The 27,911-nt window shown below is 39.1% G+C and overlaps 1 protein-coding gene across 3 annotated transcripts in view; it reads left to right on the top strand.

Annotated features, from left to right (window-relative positions):
* LOC111871954 (tRNA (guanine-N(7)-)-methyltransferase) overlaps positions 1–25,359 on the top strand; it is a 31,408-nt gene extending 6,049 nt beyond the window's left edge. The window contains exons 3-7 of one of the 3 annotated variants that reach the window (XM_023865385.2): positions 4,287–4,471; positions 6,667–6,780; positions 9,804–9,905; positions 14,900–15,050; positions 23,051–25,359. In XM_023865385.2, the coding sequence (XP_023721153.1) occupies positions 4,287–4,471; positions 6,667–6,780; positions 9,804–9,905; positions 14,900–15,037 (539 nt within the window). In that variant the 3' untranslated portion in view covers positions 15,038–15,050; positions 23,051–25,359. Of the gene's footprint in view, positions 1–4,286; positions 4,472–6,666; positions 6,781–9,803; positions 9,906–14,899; positions 15,051–16,589; positions 17,278–18,927; positions 20,304–23,050 lie in introns of those variants that run through there. The other 2 variants (XM_023865386.2, XM_023865384.2) reach the window with 2 other exon arrangements.
* Positions 25,360–27,911: the final 2,552 nt, after the last annotated feature.

The raw sequence follows: 27,911 nt of genomic DNA, 5'->3' as shown, positions 1-27,911 counted from the left end.
AATATGCACTTAAGCTATGAATAATGCTCACCATATAAATTTTGTTATTATAGCGATTGGTTTTGATGTTTGTCTTAGGCACTCACAATGGCGCTTCTTGAAGTGTAGATTTACTTATGATGATGTTTCTGTTAAGTGTAATTGCTGGTTATTCTGACTGGGGTTTTCCACTGCACGCAATATGAAGTTCACTTTTCCATACAGTTGTCTCCCAATGCATTTAAAATTGTATTAAAATTTTCATGTAAAAATTTGTTATTATGTTAAAATATCTTTGAGTCAACACTGGGTCATGTTGTTTTCCTCCTGATGTTGGGAGATGTCATTTATTTCTCTTGATTTTATGTTCTGTAAATATATTATTATGTTAATTTTTATTTTATTCTATCTTATATACTTATATATAACGCTTTTAGGTTTATTAACGTGTCTAGTTAGGGCTTACCTTGTTATTAGTAGTGTAGTTTATGTGCGTGCTGTGTCGTTTGTACTGTTTTGAATAGTGCTGTGTCTTGTATTATATTCTTCCTGTGTTTATGACGTTGAAGAGGGTGTGTTCAAGTGATGTATAATAAGGTCAGACATGTTGTTTTGATTGTTTGTTTCCCTTGTTTGTTTCTGTTTATCTATCAATTTGGTGTGTTTGTTGTAGTAGTATATTTGGAATTCCTCTTTTATGTTCATTATATTACCCTTATTAGCTTTTTCGATGATTTCTGTGACCGTTGATATTGGTCCTTATTGATGACGATTGTTTAGTATGTGTTGGGCGTAAGCGGATTCATCTCTATTTAATTTTATGTTCCTTATGTGTTCACTATATCGTGTTGATAATTTCCTTCCTGTTTGGCCTATGTATACTTGATGGCAACTTTGGCAAGTTAATTTGTAAATACCACTTTGCTCGTATGGGTTTGTGTTGTGTTTTTCTTGTAGTGCTCTGCCTATTGTGTGGTTTGTTTTAAATGCTATCTTAATATTAGTGTTTTTAAATAGTTTTATAATTTTCCATATGGAGTTTCCTGTGTATGTGTAGGTTACCCATTTTTGGTCATTTTTACCTTTGTCTTTAGGGTTACTTGTTTTTTGTTTTAGTTTATTATATATTTGTGTGATATTATCCTTTTTATATCCGTTGTTTAGTGCAGTATTAATGATGGTGTTTAACTCTTTGTTTTTAGCCGTTTCCTCAAGAGGTAATATGAGTAGTCTATATATCCAGTTTTTATATGCTGCTATTTTTTGTTCTCTAGGATGGCAAGATTTATTATTTCTTGTTATGTCTGTTGCTGTGGGTTTTCTATATATTGTGAACTTGTATGTCACATTAGACTGAACATTACCCACTCTGTATTCTGATAAATTTGGAATACCCATGAAACTGGTTAGGCTGATTAAAATGTGTTTAAACGAAACATATGGTAAAGTCTGTATAGGTAAACATCTGTCTGATAAATTTCCTATCCAGAATGGTCTAAAACAAGGAGATGCTTTATCGCCACTCCTTTTCAACTTTGCTTTAGAATATGCCATTAGGAAGGCCCAAAAAAACCAGGTGGGACTGAAATTAAACGGGACACATCAGCTATTGGCCTGTGCCGATGATGTGAATCTACTGGGTGATACTGTAGATATCTTAAAGAAAAACACACAAACTTTATTTGATGCAAGTAAAGAGGTTGGTCTTGAAGTAAACGCAGAGTTGTATACTTTTTCTCTTTCTTTTATACATAGTTGATAGTATCGTGATTATGAAAACTATTATCTTATACTTTTAATGAATTTACATAATTTCAATGCTTTTTGTGTTCTCTCTCCCTGTGTCTGTATGAATATATTTGTGTGCATATCACCAGTGTCTGAACAGCTGGATGGATTTTATACATATTCAGTGTTCAAGAATTTATCCATTCTAGGTCAGTACCTGGTGAATCTAAAATTTAGTGTCCCTTCACACAAGCCCACAAAAACAAAATTCCGATTTTCTTGAAAGTTGCTCTTACACTTCTGATTAAATTTCAATGATCTGTGGAGACCATATCCTTAAATATAACTGCATAGGTAGTGTCTTCAAGGAAAACAGTGATATGTGCACTAGGGATCCAAACATCAGATATCAGTTTTCTTGAAACCCTGCTATATCAGTCAGACTGATTTCATTTTTGTTTGGTACTCTTCAACCAACAGCATTCTACTGTGCATCAGTCAATTTCATTTCCAAGGTAACATATCGAAGGTCATTTGTACATGAGAAAGTATGTGCAATGTCCTTGCACATATTTTATGTAAGTGATCTTGAAGTATGTGAACAAAATCCATGCATGATCTTGATTCACATACAGGACCAAATTTTATACACGTGAGGATAATTTGAATGATGATTTCAGAAGATCTTATGACTTCACTTTCTCTGCTTAGGCCTTCTTTTGTGCAATACTTAGATCAGGTAACTGTAAATAAAAATGAGTACAGTTAAAAATTAAAATGTCTTGGGTTATACCTACTAACTGTAAATGAAATCCATATTCAGTGAATGTTATTGAGTTAGGTACATTGCAATGGTTTCTGTTTAGACCAATTTCCATTATTGTAAGCAGTCTTTTATCATATGTCTTCACTTATCTTGGTATGCTTGTTATTAATGCTGCCAGTCATTGGAAAGGCATATATATATATATATATATATTCTTTACATATGAGGGCAAATTGAAAACTCTTTGCCCCAGTTTTCTTTTAGCCTCAATAATACACATACAGGGAAATCAAAATACAGGCAGTGTTCTAAGTACCTTTGACTATTTTTCCACATAGTCACCACCCTGGTTCAGGCATTTGTCCCATCACATTACTAGTTTGGAGATTCCGCTGTTGTAGAATTCGGCTGGTTGAGTGCAGAACTACCCCCGGACAGCAGTTTTTGTGTCGTCAGAAATGAACCTCTGGCCTGCCAGGAATTTCTTCAGTGGACCGAACATGTAATCATTGGGGGCAAGGTCTGGACCATATGGTGCATGCTCCATTATCTCCCATCCAAATGACCGCAGTCACGCCTGGGGATTCTCGTGGACAATGTGGTTCTCCTCCATGACAACGCCAGGCCTCATGCGGCAAACAGGACCGCCGCCTGACTGCAGTCATTTGGATGGGAGGTTATGGAGCATGCACCGCACAGTCCAGACCTGCTACAGTGATGGGTTAGTCAGTGCTCCGCCCCCTTCCCCGTGGTGATGTGGCAGCGCTTTCCACTGTGACGTGGCAGGTGACAACAGTGACATAGCGGGGGATGCCATGGTTGCGATGCAGCAATAAACAACTCTCGATTGCATTCCCAGCAACACCTGTAAACATGGCGACTAGGCAACAAGGAAGTGAGGCGTTTTCCTGTTGTCTGGCTTAGGGTTTATAAGAGAACTACACTGCCATGTGGAGGTGGGGTTGAATACCTCCACCGTGACCCTGCAAGTCGTAGGAGGCAACGAAAAGGGAAGTCTCAAATCTGAGACAGTAAAATATGGACGTGAGCCAAAGGGACTTGGACCCGAGAAAGACCACGCTGGCAAACGCCAGCAGCATATGCAAAATAAAGACCCGTCTTCTCATTGGAGTGTGCCCCACAAAATTAAGACCATAACTGTCGAACGGTAATAATTAATATCTGGTCGTGAGCCCCAGATGGGGCTCGACACAAAGACTTACTGACTGACTGACCGACCGTCATTCGCAATGTGACTTTGACTTTGACTAAGGAGTCAGTTAAAATGCAGTAGCTGCCGAAGACAGTTGAAATATAGCAGCAGTCATGGAAAGAAGACCCGAACGCGTGGCTAGAAGATCTTATGTGATAGTGTGCGATAACTTAGAAGTCAGCAAGTGAAAACTTATTGTGTGGCTTCAAGATTGTGTACTATTATAGTACAGTTATGTTGGGAGTGTGTAATTAAGAGAGACTTGTATAGCTCCTGCGTTATTAATACGTGAAGACTACTGAAGACAGAGTGAATAGATTATTGTGTAGGGTTTATAAATTGGGTAAACCCGCAACATTGTCATAATTAATTGTAGCTATGACTTGTAGGTTGTTAAATAAACCAATTAGCAATCTGAACGGTGTCTTCAGTGGCAAAACACGTTACAGTATATTATTGTGGCTGAAAAAATTAGGGGCAAAGACTTTTTGATTTGCCTTTGTATATGAGTGGACCTATTTTGATTCTCAGTGTGAATAGTTTTCATATTAGATATTCTTGTACTACATTGTTGCTGGAATGCGATGATTTATATTGCAGTTACACTGTCACCAGTATTTCCTGAAAGCCTCATTCTTGGAATGGAGATCAGAGTAAAAGTATCTAACTATGTAATACACCGTATTGCTGCTCTTAGATCTCAGCATCCTGGAAAATATGAGAACATTGCCTGTCTGCGTACCAATGCTATGAAGTATCTTCCAAATTATTTTAATAAAGGACAGGTATGTTTAATGTTTATGCGTATGAACATTCAATGCACATGTACATAGAGGTAATTATTAAAACAGTGAATGATTGCTTTTCTTCAAATCCTCTGATAGGATGTTAGCATCTTCAAGAGTCCTAAGGAATAAATGCAGAAAAAAATAAGCATATGTTTACATGCAATATCAGAATTCAAGTTAAAATTATAAAATATATGTCAAAAAGGTAAAGCTATCCTGTAAGAGGCCATGGAGGCCCATATGGTTGTGAGATGTCAAGGCTCCCACATTTTCTAGACAGAACAAAGATGGCAGTGAGGTTGTCAGCCTTATGTGCTGGCCGCCCTTTATTCCCAGGAAGATTCCTGGCACTCATTTTGGTTAGGGGCTGAGTCAACCCCAGGGCTATAATGCAGCTGGAAGGATTGGATCAATTGAAGAATCCAGTGACCTCATTGGTAGTCAGACCCATGACCTTCCGGTTTGTAGCATAGTGCCTCAACCAACTACGCTATTGCATGCCCCTTAATATAAGTGTACTTAATGAATCCTTGATAATGTGACAGAGTTCAAGTGTTTGTTAACACAGTAATATATTCATCATTAAGCGAACAAATTAAATTAATGGAATCCTTGCCACTATTAAGTTAGAATATTTTTTTACATTCCCATGGCCTAACTACAAACTAAAGATTAAAATACAGAACTATATGGAACTAAAATTTTGCAGGCGTAGTGCTGAGGACAGAATTTGGATCTAAGGAAGGTGAAGGAACAGGAGGATGGAGAAAATTATATGTTTGTAACCTCATAGTTTGTGATGCTTTTGTGGCATTCAATATTGTGATTTTGATCTTCTGGGATGTGTTGCCACACAGTTTGGTAAATGGTTAACAACAGTTCAGAGGAGACAGTTGCCTCTGTCTTCAGGGTAGAAGAGTAAGAAGGGAGGAACTGGTTCAGGTATAGGGATCTGAAAGAATTGTGAAGTTTCTTTTATTTATTTTATATTTTATCTTATTTCTTATCCTTTACCCACTTTCATTCCTGCCACACTTCATAATTCTTTCTCTCATGTCATTTGCCCTTTCAAGACTGTACTTTACAGGGCCACTGGTTTGTGTTCATTCTCCCATAGCTCTTGTTTCTGTCTTATCCATGCAGTTTGGTTTTCTACCCTGAAGGTGGTAGCATTTTTCTTTAGAATGCAGGTGGTTGTGTACCAAGCTGCACTGGATAACATCCCAGAAGACCATAATCTTCATCATATTCTTCATGATATATTGTTGGAGTGAGAAAAGCAAAGAAGATGGGATGAGCAGAACATGTAGCACATATAGGTGGTAAACTTGACAGAGAAAGAAGGTGAATTCTGGAAAAATAGGACATGCAGGTGTGGACTGGATTCGCTTGTCTCAGGATAACATCCCAAGGCAGGCTTTTATGAACATCATATAACTTGATTTCAGATATGCTAAAGAAGTAAACAAATGTGACATAGACTCTAGAAAGATTCCTAGAAGGGCCCTAAAAGTTTTCAACCTACACCTTACCATCCAACAACAAAACGACCATAACAAAAACCCGACAAATCTGAAAAAACCTCTAGTTTTAAGCTAATTTAAAATCAAAATATAATTCAGATTCTTAATTTTAAGATTAAAATTATATTAATATTAATCCAACCCATATATCTAATCTTAATTTTTAAGCTGAATTTGAAAGAAACTGTGCATTTAGAGATCATATTTTAACAAAAGGGTGTATTAGCAAAACATGTAAAAATATTGTAATAATATGGATCCATATTAAGGAAACAATTCAGTAACAAATATCACATTTGTCTGATGATGACCCTGTGAGGGTTGAAACATGTCTTTACCAAATAAACAAATGATGCTACATCAGTTTCGATTTGTTCGTTGATATAACTGTTGAGTAGACAGTCACATAAAAACGCTGTCCTCATTAATGCCGAACACAAATTATAATGCTACCTCTTTTATTTTCATTTGTTGAGACTTTCAGGATCAAATACTTCCCTTTGAAAACTAATTCTAAATTTTTACCATCTCATATGTATTCTAATTCATATTAAAATGAATAATATGTCTAGCTGATTAACATTTGTGAATTTTGGGTCTCATGAATGGCTCTTATTTTAATGTTGTATTATTTGAGCTTCATTATTAAATATTACAATTCTTTTTTAGCTGAAAAAGATATTCTTCTTGTATCCAGATCCACATTTCAAGAAGGCAAAGCACAAATGGCGAATAATTAATACATCGTTATTAGCTGAATATGCATACATACTGGCAGAGAATGTAAGTACCATTACATTTTACTTGTATGGCCATTACAAAGGTCTTTTGTCAAAACTGCAACCACACCTCATATCTACATTATCTGCAAAAGGAAAGATTCATTAATTTTACATATTATTTACTGAATAATCTTGTAGGCCATTAGATAATTTCAAAGTTTAGCTGAATTAGAGTATGCTACCTCTGCTTTAATATGAAATTGCGATTGTTTGCTTGTGAGTGGTAGAAGCCCTAAGGTTGTATTCAGTGGCTCACTCCTTATAACGGTATGCAAATTTCGCTCTGTGACTGCTCTATGGAATTCCTTTTTCAAGGAAGAAGTCATGGTTTTACCTGTGCTACATATCATTTACTATGAACTCTTGATTATCCACAATAATGGAGGAGTATGAATAATTTAAAACACAGGTAATCCACACTCAGAATCATATAATTATTATGTACTGGTTTGTTACTGGTCATCAAACAATGAGACATTGTATTTCTCATCATCATCAGTAATCTGTCAAGACGACAGGTCCACAGTCTCTTTCAAAACAATTCCTCCACTTAATGCGATCTAGAGCTTTCTCCTTCACATGACAGTATCCTCTTCTGTCCCCAAGGTCATCCAGCATCTTCTTACGTCTTCTTCCTCGTCTTCTTGTCACTTCTATCCGCCCATCTATCTTTCCTTCGATAGCTTCTTTTAGAAGGCAGTTTCTGCGTAAAACATGACCAATCCAATTAGCCTTCCGTTTTCTTATTTCATGTAGGATATTCCTCTGCTCACTGACTCTAATTAACACTTCTTCATTTCTCACATAATCGGTCCAACTGATCTTCTCCATTCTTCTCCAACACCACATTTCGAAACTTTCCAGATGTTTCTGATCTACTGCCCTAAGTGTCCATGTTTCAGCCCCATACAGAGCTATGCTCCAAATGTAGCATTTCACTAGTTTCTTCCTCAAATTTAAGTCCAATTTGCTGGTAAAAAGATTCTTCTTCTTGCTAAATGCAGCTTTTGCCATGGCAATCCTGGATTTAATTTCACAAGTACACCTTCCATCATCTGTTAACAAGCTACCCAAATATTTAAAACATTTCACATTCTCCACTTGTTTTTGGTCTATCTTTATTGTGACTGGGGTTGGTTGTCTCGAAATTTTCATTACTTTTGTTTTCTCCACATTCATTTCCATGCCATAGCACCTTCCAATTTCAATTAGTCTATCAATCATGCCCTGTAGCACAGTTTCTTCCTTAGCCATTAACACAAGGTCATCTGCATATTTCACAGTTTGAATAATTTGCCCTCCTACTTTGAAGTCACCGAGCCCATCCAGAGCTTCCTTGGTAAGGCATTCGCTGTACAAGTTGAACAGAATTGGTGATAAACAGCATCCTTGTCGAACTCCTCTTCCAATCTGCACACTTCCTGTCTCCCCCCTGTCCAGTCGTACTCTAACTTTCTGATCCATGTACAATTTGCTAATCAATCTTCTTTCATGCCAATCGATACCTGTTTCTTTCAGGATCTGCATTAATTTGGTCCAGTTTACCCGGTCAAATGCCTTCTGCCAGTCTATGAAGCAAACACACAGTTCTTCATCTATCTCCAAAGTTCGTTCCGCTATAATTCTCATCATCCCAATTGCATCCCTGGTTCCTTTTCCTCTTCTAAATCCAAACTGATCTTCTCCAAGTACATCCTCTATTTTCCTTTCAATTCTTCTTTTAAGTATCTTTGCTATTATCTTTGCTGTATGTGCAATAAGACTTATTGTGCGATGGTCGCTGCATTTTGTAGCTTTTGTCTTTTTCTTTAAGGCAATCATTGTAACTTCTGTAAAGTCCTTGGGCCACTCTCCACTTTCATATATGGTGTTCATTAGTTTTGTCAGTGTTTTCAAACCACCTTCTCCCAGTAACTTGAGCACATCTCCAGGTACATCATCATCTCCTGTAGCCTTTCCCTTCCTCATTTCCTTGATAGCTTTTTCCACCTCACTTTGTAAAATATATGGTCCTTTCTCGAAAATAAAAGCCTTGTTCGGCTGTAGTAGGCCATCACAAAAAGCAGTGAAATTACAAAATTTCAGCAAGGTGAGATAACATACAGTCTGCTGCAAATCATTGTAAAGCATCACTGATACATACTGCTGAAACAGTTGTAATGGGTAACACTTAATCATTGCAAGAAGCTGGAACTAATAATTATGGGGTTCTAAAGTCCTTCAGCTTATCTGCAAAACTGAAAGTGTGCCCTGGATAATCCAGGGCACACTTTCACTGTACTCTAAGAATTTTGGATGGATATACATTTCAAGGGTCATTTCAAATGAACACAGCAAAAGTCTTATACTTCAAACCAAAGGCTCATGGAAATTTTGCAGAATATCAGTTTGTGTATAGCACTGTGAGCAGATGCTGTGGTGATATTCACTGCACACATTCTTTAGAATGTGTCAGTACAGACATGAATTGTAAAACCTTATCCTGCATGTCTTGTAGATCTTTTATCTTTTTTGAATATTCTGTTAATTCATAGATATGCTGTTGCTATAAGCATACTTTAGAGACATCCAGTGATCACTTTCTATAGGTGAAGTGCCTTCAGTGTCAAAAACAAATGACTGAATGCTTCTTTGGCTTCTTATCAGAATCTGTCTTCATTAAAATAGTCGTAAGTCCCATATCACTTTGTTTTGTCACATGCTGTTAGCAGTGTCATTAGAAAGAAGGAAACTCGTTCATCTTATCATACTTCAATTTTCTTTTTCTGTTTTTTTTTGTGGTGTTAAAGCAGTTCTGCTTTTTATTTCATCACCCTTATGTCAGTATAAATGTATACCACATCATCTTAGGATATAGGCCAGTGCCAGGCTCTTGTGAACGTGGTAACAAACCATCAGTGGAATTCTTTGAGCAGCTGAACAACAGTTAGCTTCTCAAGGAAGCCTGTGCTCATTGGAGCTTGTTATTTTTTGTTTTCATGGAAAACCCTGATAATTTGATGGAACTTTTTTTTACATTTCTAGGCTGTTGTTTACACTGTAACAGATGTAAAGGACCTCCATGACTGGATGGTAAAACATTTTGTAGAGCATCCTCTATTTGTTCGTTTAGAAAAGGAAGAACTGGTGAGTACAGAGCTTAATTTTATGATTTTTATAAGTTCTGTTTTGTTGAGAACTATTCGTCTTTATAAAAGTTCAATAAATGAAGTTCAAATATCCGTGTTCACAGTCTTAGCAGAAGCAGGAGCTGGCCTCCCAGAATCGAGCACCACATATGTATAGGGCCCACCCAGCCTCCTATCAAATAAGTACTGGGGACACTTTCCTCGGGAGTAAACCAGTGAGGGCATGATGAACGTGCTTTCCTTTCATCCTAAGCATATAAACAAGTTTTTCTCAATAATCCAAACATCCCTGGTAGTCCCCAAATTCTAGTTAGCATTCTATTACATTGTATCTTGTTTTATGTTTACTGATTTCTTTTTCTTTTGGTGAGTGATTAGTTTGTGTTCCACTTTACTAACTCTTCTTCTCTGTCCTTTTGGTGATTTCAAAATGTGACTAGTTAAATTGTGATAAAGCATTATTTTGGGGTCATTCACAGCATCCCTCAGAAATTGAGGGATGAAGCTGTTATTATAAATTGCACATATATCTGACAAATTATTTCATATACCCTTAATTGTAAATGTTCAGTGTGGGTGATTATGATGCAACTTCTATTTTAATACCATATAAAATTGTTAATAAATGTCTGTAGACTTTCTAGTAACAATGAGAACTTTAGCTTATCATTTTTATAATACAGTTTGAGGTATGTAGAGGACCAGTCTGCAGAAAACTCCTTTCATATTAATCCAGGATTGACAAGTACTCTTAAATCCTTAAATGCAAGTTTATATATTTGTAAGTACATGCAAAGGGAACAGAGGTGGTAGATATAATTGTTATATTTAAATTCAATTCCTTTACTAACAGAATGAAAGGTAAAATTGATATGTAAATTATCTTCACTGTTACTGTTATTCTTTCTACTTAGCCTCTAACGTACGAACTTTTAAATTGCCAGCAGCCCTGTATGGCCGGAATTTAAATCACCCTAAATAATTATCATTGCAAACTTGCAGAAAAAAATGCATTTTTCTGTTCTATGCAACATAGAAATATGAACTAAAAAGAACCCGAAAGACAATAAAATTTTCTACATATTGTAACGTGTTTGCGTTACCGAAGACGCCGTAGAGATGGTTAATTGGTTTATTTAACGATCTACAAATAACGGCTACACTTAATTATCACACAGTTGCGGGGTTTCACACTTTATAACCCTAATCGCATTAATCTGTTAACACTGTTGCGGGGTTTCACGACTTATAACCCTATGCGCATATCAGTTCACTCTGTCTTCAGTAGTAACACGTTGACAGTAGGGGAGCTTTGTATCACTGTATCACACGCTCCCAATTACACAATCGCACACACGTCCGGATCTTCTTACCGCGACGGCTGCTATACTCCAACTATAGTCCGCTGACTGGAGAACTGTTGATAACACGCTCTCGTAAGCTTGCTCGGAACTATCTTCGGCGATGGCCACACTGGAACTCGAACTCGAACTGATCGATACGCACTGTGCATCCACTTATATAGCTGCAGTGCTTGCCGGTGGCGTAATGAGTGCCACGTCACAGTAGGACGTTGATTACGGTTACGTTAGCGTTGCGCGTTACGTCACCGCGTGACGTCACCGCGGAGGGGAGTGGCGGGGAGCGCTACGTTACCGCGGAGAGGAGGGGGGAGGGGGGTTCTCAGTCGCGCAACATGTTACACTATACATAAAAGATTAAGTTTTACAAATGAAATTTAACTGTGAATATTTTGTCATGAAATGCAAAATATAATCTATATTATGTTATGAAAGTCCAAAGGACTTACCCATTGTTTTTTCTTCAACCTTGAATCATGGTGATATTGTAAATATAATCACACTATATAGAATAATATTTTGTTCAGACTGTATGCAAGTTTGAACTGTGTCACTTCACAGTTACGATAACTCACACTCTGACGCGCGTGTTCCACTTCTTGAAGCCATCCACCACACATAGTGCAATGTCACACTATTTACAGTAGTAGAGCGTGCTTCTGCGCTTCTTATTCTGAGAACAAGTACGGCATCTTTGTTTTCCTTTGATTGGCCAGTGTTGTGAATGTTTCACCTCCAGTCGACTCAGTTGGGTCCCAGATGAACTTGGCCTCCCCCGAGAAATGCCACTGACTGTGATATTCGCCTCAAGTGACTGAAGAATCAAATCCCACACCAATATTTTGTGGAACTTCTCGTGTGTCATTTTTCCACCACATGACTTGTGTAATAGAAATGCATTTAGAATAGTCATATCTAGAAGGTGGAAAAACAATTTCTTTGTCCACTTCCATGTCCTAGCAATGCCATAACTGCTTACCATCCTGTCAGATTTATCAACAAAGCCCATGTGTGCATTGTAGTCTTCAATTACATGGGGTTTGACAGCATGGCCAGATTCATCTCAAAAGTTGCTTCCAATGGAGGAGGGTGCAAATTTGTCAGAACATACACATCACGCTTGCTTTTCCAATGAACAACACTTAGATGCCCCTTGACTGTTGTAACAATATCCCCTTTTTTCAATTTCATTGACTTGGGCTGAATTTCTTGTGGCATTCCATGCCTATCATTGTGAACGGTGCCACATGAATTTATTTTCCTGTGTAAAAGATCGTCAAATAAAGCAGGAGGACCGAAATAATTGTCCATGTAAATTTTGTGTCCCAAGCCTTCTACTCTTTGAATTACCTGGAGAACAATGCCACGTGTCGATGTAATTTCTTCTGTCGCAAATTGCCTTTGTTTGCCCAAATAAACTGTCATGTCATAAGTATACCCAAAAAAATCGCAAAGCTTGTAAATTTTTATACCAAATCTCTTGCGTTTCTTTGGAATATAATGACGAAAAATCACTCTTCCTTTGAACAACACTATGACTTCATCAACAGCAAGACGTTCTGCTGGATTGTAAAGTTCACAGAATTTGTTGTTGAGATTGTCAAAAATTTTTCTAATTTTCCAGAGCCTATCATACTTTGGGTCATTTCGATTTGGAGGAGCCTCATTATTTTCAAAATGTAGGATTCTCAAAATATGGAAGAAACGGTCTCGTACCATGGTGTTACGGTAGAATGGAGTGTGGTATTGCTCATCTCTTTACCAATAATCTTTGAGGGTGTCCCGTTGATTGTGGCCCATTTGGATAATTATTGCCAAAAAGTTATATATCTCTTCAATTGTAACGTCAGGCAGTTGAACAGAAAGGCCTGGAGCATCTTGGCATGCCATAAATTGGTGGAAATATCTGTTGGTTTCTTGTAACAAGATTTGGAATATTTGTTGGAAAAACTGACTGAAAATGGAAAAAGGAGAGGACTTTGTATTTATATTGGGAGCAGCTGATCTGTTGATTCCACTTGGAGGACCAGTGAAGTCCAGTACCTTTGGCGAATCCCCAGGTGTTCTATCACGAAACCTAATTTCCATTTCCCCAATATCGTCTGATGATGATGATGATGATGATGATGATGACAACAACATATTTGCTCGAGGTTCAATGAACTCATTGATATCTTCTAGCTCTTCATCAGAGTCCTCTTTCATCAATATTTCCTCCAGTTCTTCTGCATCGAGAAGTTTGGAATATCGGGCACGTTTTTGAGGTTCCATCTTGGGGGGCGGGGTTTCCAGCAAAAGCGAATAAATTATGTTGATTGACAAAGACTCACAAAATAGTGATGCAAAGTAACTGTAATAGTATGGTATAATAGGCCAGAAGTGGCAGCAGTACAATGGACTTAGTCCCACCCCACTAGCAATAAAAAATAATAATTATAATAGTAGTCAAAAAGGTGCCAGTCCGACACTGATACGGAAAGTCACAGTGACGAAGATGCCTTTTAGTCACAAAGTAATACTGGCTCAGTGGGTTTATACCTCTTCCGAGACACAAAATAATATAAAAAGAAATATATCACAGTCTGACACTAACTTTTTAAGTGAAAAAGAAATATTATACAATCCAACACTGACTTCCTAACTGATAATTCGCCACTGAAAACCAATCCTTGAATATGTCACACTTCCTTGAAAGCTCTGGAAGCACTGATCTGCAAGCACCGACGAATATTTCCTCTTCAGTTCTCAGAACAAAGCTGGGCTATATTTGGCTGACCAGGTCATAAACAGTCATATATAAACATAAATAGTTTCGAAACCAGGACTGAGATAAACGATTTCTTTGTTCAGAGCTAAGGAATGAACCACTGACATGACCTCACGTAGGTTTGTTTTGGTTTCAAACCCAAGGTCAAACTGTCAGCACTTCCAAAGGGTGCACGTGTTCTGCGTCATATATATGTGTCATTTGGCCAACTTCGGTTCCTGCTTGCATCATATATATGTGTCATTTGGACGTTAAAGGTTAAAGGTTAAAGGTAAAGGTGTCCCTGTAACAGGCTTTGGAGGCCCATAGGGTTGTGAGACATCAAGGCTCTCACATTTTCTAGACAGTTGCCTCACAGATGGCTGTAAGGTTGCCAGCCTTACACGACAGCCACTTTTTACCCCCCAAGAAGATTCTAGGTACTCATTTCTGTTAGTGGCTGAGTTGATCCCAGGGCCATAGTGCAGCTGGAAGGATTAGGTAAATTGAAAAAATCCAGTGACATTAGGCAACGAACCCATGACCTTCTGGTTTGTAGCATAGTGCATCAACCAACTGCGCTACCATGTGCCTTCATTTTCTCTATTTAGGGGTTTTATCTGTTAACTCTTCTCTACCCTGTGTCAGAAAACTTCTGCCACACACTAAATTTGTAGCCCATAAGAGTCTGGTTGGGTGCTGTGTAAGCAGTTGAAAATCTGGAGGTGGACTGATAATGCATTTATCATCCAGAATTTTGTCAAGTCAACAGTGGAGATCAGATAAGCCTGTAAAGTACATTTTACAGAGAAAATTGTCATTTATGGACAAAGTTTAGTAGCCAGCATTTTATCTAGAAGAGTAATTGACACCTTTATGTTTTAGAGTTCAGATCCAGTGATAGAGAAGCTATATGAGAGCTCAGAGGAAGGACAGAAAGTGACTCGAAATAAAGGGAATAAATTTTTGGCCGTGTTCAGAAGAGTCATGGACCCTCATGAAGAGAGTGAACACAAACCATGAACATGCTTGGCAGGTATGTAAAAGTACAGGGTGAATCGTATAGAACTGGCCCGATGAATTTGCTAATAATTCCACAGGTGATGCATATAACCGCTCAGAATTACGACATAATAATCCGTGGGCCGTGCTGAGTCGAATGGTGTGCACATGATCCAGCAAGTGGCAGCCCTTATGCTGCAAGGTGAAAGACAATGCCAAAACGTGTCTGCAGAGTGCAGGCGGCAGTCATGGAGTACACTGTTGAACAGCGAGTGTTTCTAGTGCCTACTTGAAAACGGCGGACACTTTCAACACCTGCTTTGATCACGGCACACAATCCAAGATAAGATATGTGTAAATTACTTTAATATCTGTATGGTATATTTTATATTACAGCTCATTTCATCGAACCGGTTCTATATGAATCACTCTGTAGAATCTAGTAGGAAATCAGTGATACACTTGAGTAGTAATTATATCTTGTGAAGAGTGTTATTTATATTTTGTACTCTTATACATTTTAGTAGTTCCAACTTTCTTGAAAATTATTATGCACAGATACACCACAGGATCCTTACAGACTTTTTCTATAAAAGAATGACATATCCAGATCTTTGTACATTTTTCAGATGTCTCAGTGTCCGCCTTTAATACCTGTTACAAATTTAAATGTCTCAGTTTAGCAACTTGTCAGTTCAGATTATTACGCAGGGTACCTCACTGGGGTCAGGTGTTTTAGAATATGCTGCTGTAGAAGAAAAAGTGGAGTGGGGGAAGTTGTATGAGCCCACACTTAAATGTATGCAGTTTCAGTATGGTGAACTGGTCAGTGAAGCAATGTGCTTTTGCTGTAATTTTTTTTTGAACATTGTCTGTTGTGAAAATGCAAAGAATATTTAGGCCCAAATTTGATGTTCTGAGGCATGGAAGAATTATAAAATTTCAACACTTTCGCTTCTTGTCTTAATCACAAAGGTCCCTGTCATAAGCATTATTACATTCTTAAGAATTGGCCTGGAAATTCTGTTGAACCAGAGAATTATGAAGCAATCTAATTGTAGTCATTAGTTTTGAAAACGCTGCATAAAATATCAGATATTGTCTCAGCTCTTGCACATGTACAGTTTCATAGTTATAAATGTCCTAGAACATCACAGCTCTGTTCATTCACGGAATTGTACAAGTCTTGAGACCACACGTTCTCGTAATTTTCATAATTGGAAGACAGCATCAGAGATATTGTTGCCAACATTAGTCTGGGAGCATGAACTTCATTGGGTTTTTAATTTACCTAAAAACATTCACCAGTCCAAGGCATGACACACAGCTACCACAATGATCATGCTGACCACCAACTCACAGGTTGACTAGTAGAAAACCTATTCTCACCATCTCCTGCAGTTACTGAGCCAAGGCCAAGCTTGCACATTGGTGGTGGTAACTATACCTTTTCACTGGAAAGCACTATGGTAACCATTCATAGCATTTGAAGTGTTCCCTTCGCAAGAAAGTAATATAAATCAAATCACAATAAAAAATACAGTATAATCAGTGTTACTCTCAAACTTTACAGAACACTGGAACCTTTCATAAAAAGGAGAGGGGATATCTCCATGGATTCTGCCATGACTTTTTGCAAGAGAGGGCAGCCAGAAAACATGCTTACAAACCTACATTTAAGTTCTTAAGATTATTGTTCCTGAATTCCCTGGGGTATTCAGGATAAGAAAGATGTTGAACAAATATTCTTAATTTTTTGTATTAATATTTAATATATTTCCATTTTATAAAATCTTGGGCATGGGGTGACAGATGCCTGGCTTGTCCCCCCGACCATTTCTAAGTTGGTACTGGTATTCTAAGGGGTACCATAAGCCCTCATTCATAATTCTTGGCACTAAAAATTAGTGAATTTATTTCTATAGCTATCACCATTATCACCCAGCTTCCTCTCCAGTGGGTACCGGGGGGGAGGGGTTCTTACTTAGGTGGTAAAGCAGCAGGTGCGTGAAGCTGACCACTCATCACCAAATAGTGCCAAGGTCAAGAACACGTGATCTACACATCCATTTTCTCATACATATTCATGCTGTCATGCTTAATTAGTTAAGCACAGGGACAACTTTATCTTATCTTATTATCATTTTGATACAGCAAATTAGGACATAATGTATAAGTAATCTTCAGTGACACAAGACAGCAGCACCATACATATCCCTGTAATCTCCATAGTAGTTGAAAATAAAATGAGATACACCGTATGTTAGTGAGGCCTTAGATTCATCACACGGTTATTTGTTGTTCTCTGCTTTCAGTTATTTTCTGTTTAATTATATTGAAATTCTTAATTGGTGTTAATATCAACTGTAATTGTGGACGTCCCTCAGATAACACCATATGGCCATTCCTCACATCTTGGAGGAAATGAAAAAAAAAAAAGAAGTTTTTTTTAGACGTAAACATTGTTTTCCTTCCCAATTTGAAAAGCTGAAGCTACAGCGGTAATAAAACTACGTGCTATATATAACAATATTTTAAATAATTAATTAAAAACAAACTCTGTGGCCTGTAGTCCACAAGGGAACTATACTGACCAAGCGACTGCTGCTTGTCGGCGAAGTTAATGCCAACTTTTGCTGATAGAGGGTGTCATGTGGTCAGCACAACGGATACCCACGGTCGTTAATCTCCGTTTTCTAGACCGGAGCCACTATTTCCTTGAAGTAGCTTCACAATTATCCTCATGAGGCTGAGTGGACCCTGTTCCAAACCCACTACTCAGAAAATCTGTTTAGAGAGGGGCAAAGCTAGGACTTATTTCCACATTTTGCAGTGCATAATAAAAGAAATATCAGTTGTCCACATTGTTTCAGTGTAAGAAAAACAGTCCTCTGTAAACAGTCCACATGCTTAGAAGCAATACAGAACAGTGTTATATTTCACTATGCATAAAGCAACAGGTTATGTAAAGTACATTTTTAATATAACTAAATATTGTCCTTACAATGAGTACGAAACAATAAATGTTACACTTAACTTAGCATACAAACTAAATTATATGGTTCACATGGAAATGTAAGAAAAAGGAATGACAGTGACAGCTGCTGCGCACAATCCTTATGTTTAAACAAAGTATTTTACCAATAAATAAAAACTCCGTGATTTTTGTTCGCAAGCGAACTATACCAACCAAGCGACCGCCACTTGTTGGCAAAGTTTAGTGCCAAATATACAAAATATAAAACTTAATTTTACAATGTGGATAATATTAAAAATACATTCCTCTGTTAAAAGTACAAAAGTCAAGTATTTGGTGGAAAGAATCCTTAATACAATGTTAAAAGGCACTGCAAAAACAGTGAATGCTCTATTTCACCTCACATAAAGAAATTACATAGTGCTCATTTTTACAGCAAGGAAACAATACAACCCTTTGTACACAGTATGAATGTTTGCAGGGAACACGAAACAATGTTATATATTACTAAGTTTTCATAAAGATAATATGTTAGTCATCAGTGGAAAGGCTCCCACAGACAGACGCGATACTCGGCTCGGTACGGTACGAGACGATATCTAATTACATTGCGGTAAATGGAGGTCCGCACACTGGCGCGGGACTCCGAGGAACGCGATATTATCGCAGTCGGTATATCGCCTAGGTAGACTGCGCTGTATTGCAGCGGTAAATAGTCATGGCTCTGTCTTTGGAGGAAGAGTTTTGCTTTTAGCTGTCGCTGTTGCTGAAGATGAAGGTGAATCCCAGTAAGTATTTTACTGAACACTAAATCTGCATAGTTCTTTTCCTCCACATATTCAGTATGTCACATATATGTACAAATATTTACAATTCCATAACGAGTCTCTAATTAAGTATGTATAAGTGATGGCTACGTGTGTTCCTATTTTAGGCGAAAGAGACGAATCACTTGGGTTCATGATATAAACTTGTCAAGAGAGGAACTGGAGGAGTTTTATACATTGATACCCCAACTCCTGAAGGACGAAAAACGGTTCTACATATATTTCACGATGAATATTGACAGGTTTGATGAAATCCTGAGGGCTATCAGGCAAGATATCACTAAACAATATACCAATTGGTGGAGGCCTATTCTTGCCATGAAGTGGAGGATTTTTTGAGACCCATAGAACTGAAAGAAGGAAATATAAAACACATTATATGAGCAGCGTGTTTGCTTCATAATTTTCTACGTCTCAAAAACTGTGATGGAAAGTACAGGGAAGAACTGCTATGAGTGCAGCCATTGGAAGGGAAAATGTTCCCTATCCAACCTTTACGTCTCCCAAGGGTGGCAAACGTTAGCTGTGCCATTAGAGAGTGGTTTGTTGCGTTCTTCAACTGGATGACTGCCCCTGGAATTCGTGGTAGTGAACGGAACTGGTGCATAGCCTACATTAAGAATGTCCGCAGTTACGGTATACTTAACCCTATATAAATATATACAGATTTTTCTACTTGCTGTCTCTGTTCATTGTAACAGCCAATTCCTTCCACTTTCTATCCTTAGCACATGAATCCTTGTACATCGGATGACGAGTGTCGTACAATAAAGCATTTTCTTTGATGAACTCTATTATTTGTTCCGTTTCACGACCCATGTTGTTTCACGTACGTGAAGATACTAATTGAGTGTGAGTCATGGCCAACTGGTTATTGGGTGTCAAAGATCCCGAGTGTCGCGTCTGTGTGCGCGGTCCATTTGGTAAACAGCCATTTTCGTCCCGAGTGCTATATCGTCCCAAATCGTATCGCGTCTGTGTGTGGGAGCCTTAAGTCATGGTATTCATTTGGTAGGTACTTCCACATGTCTAGCAGAATGGCTTTCTTTTCTATAGTGACAGAAAGTGGATCCATCATACATAATAAACAAATCCTCTGATTTCAAGACTGATGCTGGTGGATGATGGGGTTGGTTTTCTCTTGATTTCATGATATTGTACCATTACCATGACTCTAATGCTGTGGCTTTAGGATTGTATGCAAAGAATTTTAACTACAATACCTGCACAATTTTAAATTTTGGTCCCACTTCATTGTCCTCTTAACTCAAGATCCTTCGAGTATGGTTGTTCTGTTCAACAACACTGAAAGGTCTGAAGAATTCTGTCTTCTGGGATATAGTGCTATATAATATAGTGAAAGTCAGCCAGTGTTTTAGAGAAACATATCTCCAATGTTGCTTGCTGCAGGTTTCTTGCTTAGCTTGCTCTTCAACTCTGAAGATGGAGCCAATGTGTTCATCTTAAACACTGGTTGACTTTCACAGGTACATTGCATTGCATCTTGGAAGATGGAATTCTTCATAGTCACTTGTGAAAACCTTAAATCCAACAAAGTAAAATGTTAACTGGTTCTTCACTTTGCAATCATGTATAGGTATCCGCTGTTTTATGAACACACACTTTATGAATTTTCATTTAACAAATGTCATTTTTACTACAATAAACAACTTATATTCATAAGAAGAGGCAGGGAAATACATACACAACAAGTTGGGAGAAGTAGACATCCCCACCCATATGTAGCTCTCACCATCCCAGTCTGTTCACACACCTCACTGTGATCATACAGAAACAGCTATGTTCTTAATGCATACATTTTACTGCACACCTCATTGTCTTTGCAGTCAGTAGACCTGCCAGTAAATTAATAGATGTGAAGAAAATTATTCTGATGCTGTATACTACCTGCTAGCACATGTAAGCCTGGAAGATTAGATGGCAAGAATGCAATCCATTGTCTATCACACCAAAATACACTTGTAACTTACAAATCACTTGTCATCATTCTTCATGCTATAACACATACTCTACACACCACTGTGCACATTTTACACATTGTCATTGAACAGGATTGCCAGCATAACACCAGTGACAACATGTGTTTCACTTAGCATACCACCTTTTAAAAGCACGAATTCTTCATGCAAACAAGGTATGTACATAAGAGGGGAAACTTCTGAATCCTTTGTGGGTGAATGGAAATCTTAACATTCTCCTTAAACACTACAACACCACACTACACATCACTGTATATACAGTAGATCTTGGTTATAACGTCATCAAAGGGACCTAAAAATAGTGTCGTTATAAACGAATGTCGTTGTAACCAAAATGGGCACTTCCACAGTAGCCTTATGTTAGTCACGTAAAAATCTACCAAAAACCGAGTTAAAATGTTGCATTTTTTAGTGAAATACGTAGTTAAGTACAGACTAACGTAACATTAATGTGGAATTAATATGGATTCTCCATATCATTTGTACTGTAGAATTCACCAAACCAAGTTCGCGGCATACATCAGCTTTTTTCCTTCCATTTTCTATTTCACGAATCACTTTAACTTTCTCTTCAATGCTTAAAACTTTCCTTGTCATTGCCATGTTTTCGCTACTGCACTGCTCTGGGTTTAGGCAGGAACAGTATAGGGTAAGTAGACAATGTGAGGTCCTGTTAGACAAGATTCTAGGAAAGGCATGCAGTTAACAACCTGCCGCGTCCTCTTGCACTATTCATGCAGTCCCACCCCACACCCTTGTTTTCGCATAAAACCCACGCTCCTCTTGCAGCCCGCGGCCGTATTCTTCCAGAACAGTCACGTCAGCAAGTAGAGAAAGTGAGGGTGGGCAGACACATCGAACTTTCCCACGATATCAGAGAAATTCAGAAATGAAAATGACGTTACATACGAGGATGATGCATTTGTGCATGTCGTACTAAGCAAGTTATAAAAACAGTTGCTTTATGAGGAATTAGTTCGTACCATTGAATATTTGACGCAATAGACAAGGTGTCGCAGAAACTGATGTTGCTATAACCAAGTTTTACTGTATTACACACAAAAATATAAAGTCACATTAGAGAACTTGCACTTCAGTTTACACCCGACATTATCGTGACCACGCCAAGCAAGAGGCCAAGCTAATGGCAATGCAGTGATTGAAGGTCGGGAGAGGCAGCTAGTTGATAAATGAGCCCGTGGGGAGGGGTAAGCGAATATGAGGAGCACTTGTTAGCAGGGCTAAATTCCTACTGAAGCCAGTCCACGTCACTGCGCCGAATGAGCTACAATGCCAGTCTTGTGCGGAAACGAATGGAAGTAGAAGCTGTCGGTTTCCCGCCGTGCAACACAACTGTTCTACGCAGAATCCGAGCATTGAGCTGATCCCCATCGCCGCCGGGGATTGAATAGCTGACCTGGGTTCCACAGCCTGCGCGAAGCCATTCCATGTGCCGTGGTATTCCTCACTGAGGTGACTGAGCTACCAGAGAGCAGGGTGTCGTGGCCAGGCTGCTCTCTGTCCGGGGCGGCCCTTTTGCAGTCATTGTCACATGGACCTCTGCTTGTGGGCAAGGCGGCGACAGTTGAGTCCACCGACTGTGCTGCTCTGTAGGCAAACACCGTACGTGTGTGGTAGCTGACTTTGAAACTCTTGGGGGGAGGGGGGCTCTGCCGGGCGCAGCCACTGAGCTGACTGAGCTACCAGCCTGAAGTCAGGCATGCGGTCCCTGCGTCTGCTGTTCCATTTCCCTCGTTCACCATTCGTTACACTATGTTGACTGAGCTATCCCCCGATCCCGACAGGAATTGAAAACCAGTCTCTGCCAAACCATTCCATTTGTGATTCCCCGTGATCCTCTTCACTGAGCTACCAAGTCGTGCCAGTGTGGTCATGCTCTGTCTCGGCACAGAGCCTGGAGCACCTGCCGGCGAATCTGGGGGCTTCCACCGAGAACCTGCCGCCTGGCGAGGTGCTGGCTGCCGGTGGAGACTGCTTTCTCGGTCTTGGCCAGATCCTAAGGTATGAGGGGTTGGAACCGTAGTAAGGACTGGGGTGGTCATTGAGGTGGATTGTTTGCATCACTCAGTATAAGTGTCACGTCTTCTGATGCCTTTCTGGTGGTCTTGACGGCGTTTCTCGAAATCCGTGCATGAGTGGAACAAGTGACATTGACTCTTATTACCTGAAATGCAGTGCGGTTGGCTCTTTTTTTTGGCAATGTCCACAGGTGTGTGGTAGTTGGACAGTCGGTCAGGAGGGAGGGGCTGTGTCAGTAGGTCTGATCGGACGGTGGCCTCCTGAGGATTCAGTCGCATCCCCGAGATCTCTGCATCTGGGTGCGTCCGCTCTGGTTCCTTCCATGGCGAGGTCTAGGTCGGCCTGGAGTGTACGAGGCTGGACGGGGCTTCTCACCCTCTGGTGCTGAAAGCTGAGGTTGGAGGGGCTCTGTCATCTGTATGGGGACATAGAGGTGTCAGGTATAAGCGAGAAGACTGGGTCTGTCCCCAGCCCGGCTCTACGGTGACTGCCTAGCCAGTCCCTTAGGCAAGATGACTGTGTAACACGTGTAACTTCAACAATTACAAACATTTAACATTTGCTTTACCTATAAAGTGCTTGAAGCTGAACAATGAAAGACAGAAATCTCATTTATGTCTTCAGAACAGTCCTTAGACTCTTTCAATGTCTTGTAAAGCTGTTTCATTCATTTACCAATGGAAAAACCTGGCATGACAGAAATTAATGGCAATGTTTAGAAATATATAAAATATATACAATACACACAATGAGGCCAAGGCTGGAGTCAGTACACTAACCTACAGAGTGGATCGAAACTTGCACAAAATTAACAAAGTGATGGGATAATTTATGCCTACAGCATAAGAAAAATATGTTACACACAGTCACTTGAAGCTGTGCAGCAAACTCACCTCCAAGTTGAACCACTTGCATGCAAGGTGTATGCAGAAGCAGGCTACTGCTGTTGGCTGGTACTGGAGACACATGGTGGTCAGACACAGGCTGCATCATAAAGAAACAGCCATCAGTACAGACAATGTAAACTGCACATACAGCACAATGCACCATCACCAATTCAGTGACAGCAGAAATGGTCACTGTTTCTCTGGCTCAAACATATTTGTACCACATGACTAGGGAAATGCTGTTTGACTTTCATGAGACAAAATGACTCTGTGAAAAATGTGGAATGAATTAGAAAGCATAAAGTGTGATATGTTACACAAAAGAGAACAGACGCCCTCAATTTTAGCTCTTAGTAACTGACACAATTCAAACCTCCATTCAATCCAAACACTTATGGTATGTGCACTAGGTGATTTGAATCAGTGGAAGCTGAAAAGTGGCAACACAAACATAGTGCCTTACCTGTACGCCACCTTAGCTACATCCTTGCTGGTTGTGGGTTTGTTCTGGCAATTCCAAGCATAAGGCCTGTCCACATACACACGATCACTGCCTGGCAAGTAGCCACCAGAAACAGAAAGCATTGAATCATATGACGTGCATATGCATACGGTCAACTATAAGCTATAATGTCCAAACCCTGGGAGGTGTTCCCACATTAATCAACATGCAGGAACAACTGCCAGGTAGACACTGTTGCTGTATATACAGAAGTGAATACCACAGGAAACCAACATATTTATTATAAACAAAATAATGTTTTCAAGTCCACAAACACACTAAATCAGATCAAAATTAGAACCCCCTTAAACAATGATGAGACTGAAACACTAATATTAAGCGAACATATTGCAGTAATTATTTTGTCAAAATTACTGACTTGGGGGATGACATGTAAATGTGAATAGCGTTCTTGCCTAATTGCCTATGCAGAGAAACAAAAGTAATGGAAGCAAGATTCAGTCACTGTACTGCTAAGCTATGGAGTTCCTGTAAGTGACCAGTGAGCTAGTAACGAAACTCTGAAGCTCTGTAACCGTGGCTGATTCATATACCAACAATATGACATACACTGTCCATTGCCTGAAGTATGCTGATATAAACAGATTCTCAAGAGTTGACTATTCCTGTCTTTGGTGACTGGTTGTCATTACACTGGCAGACATTTTATCATTTCATAATTAGAGGAAGTGGTTATGAGCTGGGATAGCTTAGTTGGTATAGTGACTGGCAAGGAGCTGGACGACTGGTATATTTACGAATAATAACGATGATGAAGAGCAAGCAATATTAATGATAGATTTTGAAAGGGGAGACAGATGAAACTGTCATTGGTGGATGTGGGCTACTGTAAAAAAAAAAAAAAGAAACATATATATATATATACACATTTTTAAAACTCATATTTAACCCTTTCACAATGATTGCCGCTTATATGTGGCGCGGCTGTTTTTTTAAGTGTCGCCGATTGCTGCATATATGCGGCATCACATGCCCTCTAATTCTGACTTCGACTGAAGAACATGTGTGTTTTCTACTGAAAATTGTATTATGTACATGGAATGTAGCTGTAACTTTTGACATAAATACATGTACGGTCTTTGAAGCCTATGTTTGCTAAAATGTCTATACAACCTGTCCAGAGGAAATATATTCAGGCTGTGTTTAGAGTCGTGATTATTGTTCCTACACACATACGATTAGCTTGGTAAAAACTGATACGGCACTTAGATAAGCACATAGCTTTGACTACAGAATGAATGGGGCTTTGTTCTGAGCTAGCAAACAAATAAGAGCGTGTGCATATGCCAGTCCATAACAGTTCGCCAATACGGAGCGGAAAGTACGAAGTGGCTGGGCGGAACAAAATGTCATACCGAGGTTACATGAAAGACATTTCAGTCAAAGGGTTGCTCTTTCTGGGAAGAAATCAATGCCACGGAGGTTTGTGGTATGCAGCAAACATGGATGGATGAGTGACTCGAGGTTTCACTGTCAGGAATGTGATGTTGGGCTCTGTGGTCAGATGTTTTGAAGCCTCTCACACACAACTTAATTTCTAAGGTAATTCTGCATGATTAATTAAAAGTATAGTATTTAATAGTAAAGTTATGTTTTATAAAGAACACAGTGTTCATTTCTGGTTTTAAATTCTGTATTTCTAAATTTTTATGCCATTTTTCAAAAAAATAATTGTGATCTTCAGACGAAAACATTGAAATATCACCGTCCTGTTTGTAAAATTTAAAACTACTTTCTTTTCTGAATATGACGATAATTTTTCGCTTTGAAATTCCAATTTTCTTTGCTTTTACAGCGAATTTATAAAAGTTGTGCATTTCTGGTAAGAAAATTTAAATATCCTCCGTCCACCCAGTATGGTTTACTTTAAATGCTGTTCGTCGCCTAAGGATTAATAAGGAACAAATCATTATGTAGAACAATTCCTAAATTAATGACTGGAGGTTTTGTTTAAACCAAAAATATAATTTGCAGCTTGGAAACCAGTGACAGGGAATCAAATTTATGCTGTGCTTGAGGTGATTTGGGGTGGTGGCCTGTTTTGGCAGATTCACGCACTACCACATCCCCCTGAAGTACTAAAGTAACATACATTACATCCCCATATTCTGCAACTATTGTGACATTTACAAACAAGATTTGATTGGAATAGTGTAAATTACGAAACATGCATATACATGCTAATTCCTAAGTCCCTCCAGAAATTCCAAACTCAGGAGTGCAACAACCAAGACAGACACAGCAGAAAGGAGCACATCAGTATGTAGAGAATCTCTCCAAGTTTGTTTGGGTAATAGGTGCTATGGTGAAGTTGCAGGTTTCACTGTTAGAGGACAGTAATAATGAAACATGGTGAGGTCAGGGAATAAGAAAGCATTCTGTCTTGGAATTTGCCAAAACTGGGTCAACTGTGACGATGCAACAGAGGTTTCAGCCCTGGACCTGCTGCAGCCGTGTCTAATATCACAATTACAGAAAGACGGTGAGGATTTCATTTTCAAACAAGGTGGAGCCCTGCCACACTTCCATTTTGACATCTGTACTCACCTCACTGCTAATTTTCCCCATTGCTGGATTGGGCGCCTTTCTAACAATGACTCCTTTTCTTCCTTGGCCTCCACAGTACCTTGACTTTCAAACACAAGTGAATATGAATAATAGAATAAGGAAAGGTCAGTGAGTTACTGTGCAACTTCCTGAAAATTTGTGATTTTGGAGGCAGAATGGAAAAGTATAGAGTAGGAGTCAGAAGTGTCTTGACCTAGGTAACATAAAACGCACAATAGATCATTGAAGGTCGAGGTGCAAAGACCAGCAGTTGGGCACTACTACTACTACAAGACATATATCAATACGATTATATACTGACCCTTTGCTAGGCCACTCAGTGGTAACAGGTCATACAACAATAGACAGATTTTGTTTTCTGCTGTGGTCCGTGCCAAATGGTTATAAAGGACAACAGAAGAAGTGTTTTTTATGTGGTCCGCACCATGCCCAGCGCTAGTTAGAGGGTCAATAGACACACATTCTGAGACATGACATGTGCTTTCAGTGCTGTGAGGTCCATGCCGTGAATCTATAAGGAAGACAGTTTTGAAGGAAGTCAGAAACAAGAGAATGGGAATACAACGGAGCACAACAGAGAGTACGAGAATGAGAATTCAGTCAGCTGTTGGTAGGACTTGCCACAGGAAGTTAGTAGTTAGAAGTCAATTAGAAGTCAACCTGTCAAGATTTAGCGTGTGATTTAATCACAGTGAGCCTGCTTTAATTCCGTTACCAGGATATGACTACTGAAGACTTAGAACCCTAGTGCGTGTTTAATGGTCAACTGTAAAGTTGTCCCTGTGCTTAACTAATTAAGCGCTCTACCATGAAGGCATATGTGGAAATGAATATATAGGACCATATTTTCTTGACCTCGGTACTAGCTGCAGGTCAGTGGACAGCTTCATGCACCAGCTGCTTTAACCCAGGAGGAAGATCGCCCGCTACCTACTGGATAGTATGCTAGGTGAGCCCAGAGCTGATCTGGACGACGGGAAGAGAAAATTCTTGGCCCTTCCCGAACTCGAACTCCGATCCCTCTGTCATCCACCTCGTAACCAGTCGCTATACCGACTGTTTAAATCAATGAT

This window comes from Cryptotermes secundus, unplaced genomic scaffold (assembly GCF_002891405.2).
Source record: "Cryptotermes secundus unplaced genomic scaffold, Csec_1.0 scaffold30, whole genome shotgun sequence".
In the NCBI taxonomy this organism is placed as follows: domain Eukaryota; kingdom Metazoa; phylum Arthropoda; class Insecta; order Blattodea; family Kalotermitidae; genus Cryptotermes; species Cryptotermes secundus.
The sequence above is the reverse complement of the archived record's forward strand: the minus strand, read 5'-3'. Positions and strand labels throughout refer to the sequence as shown.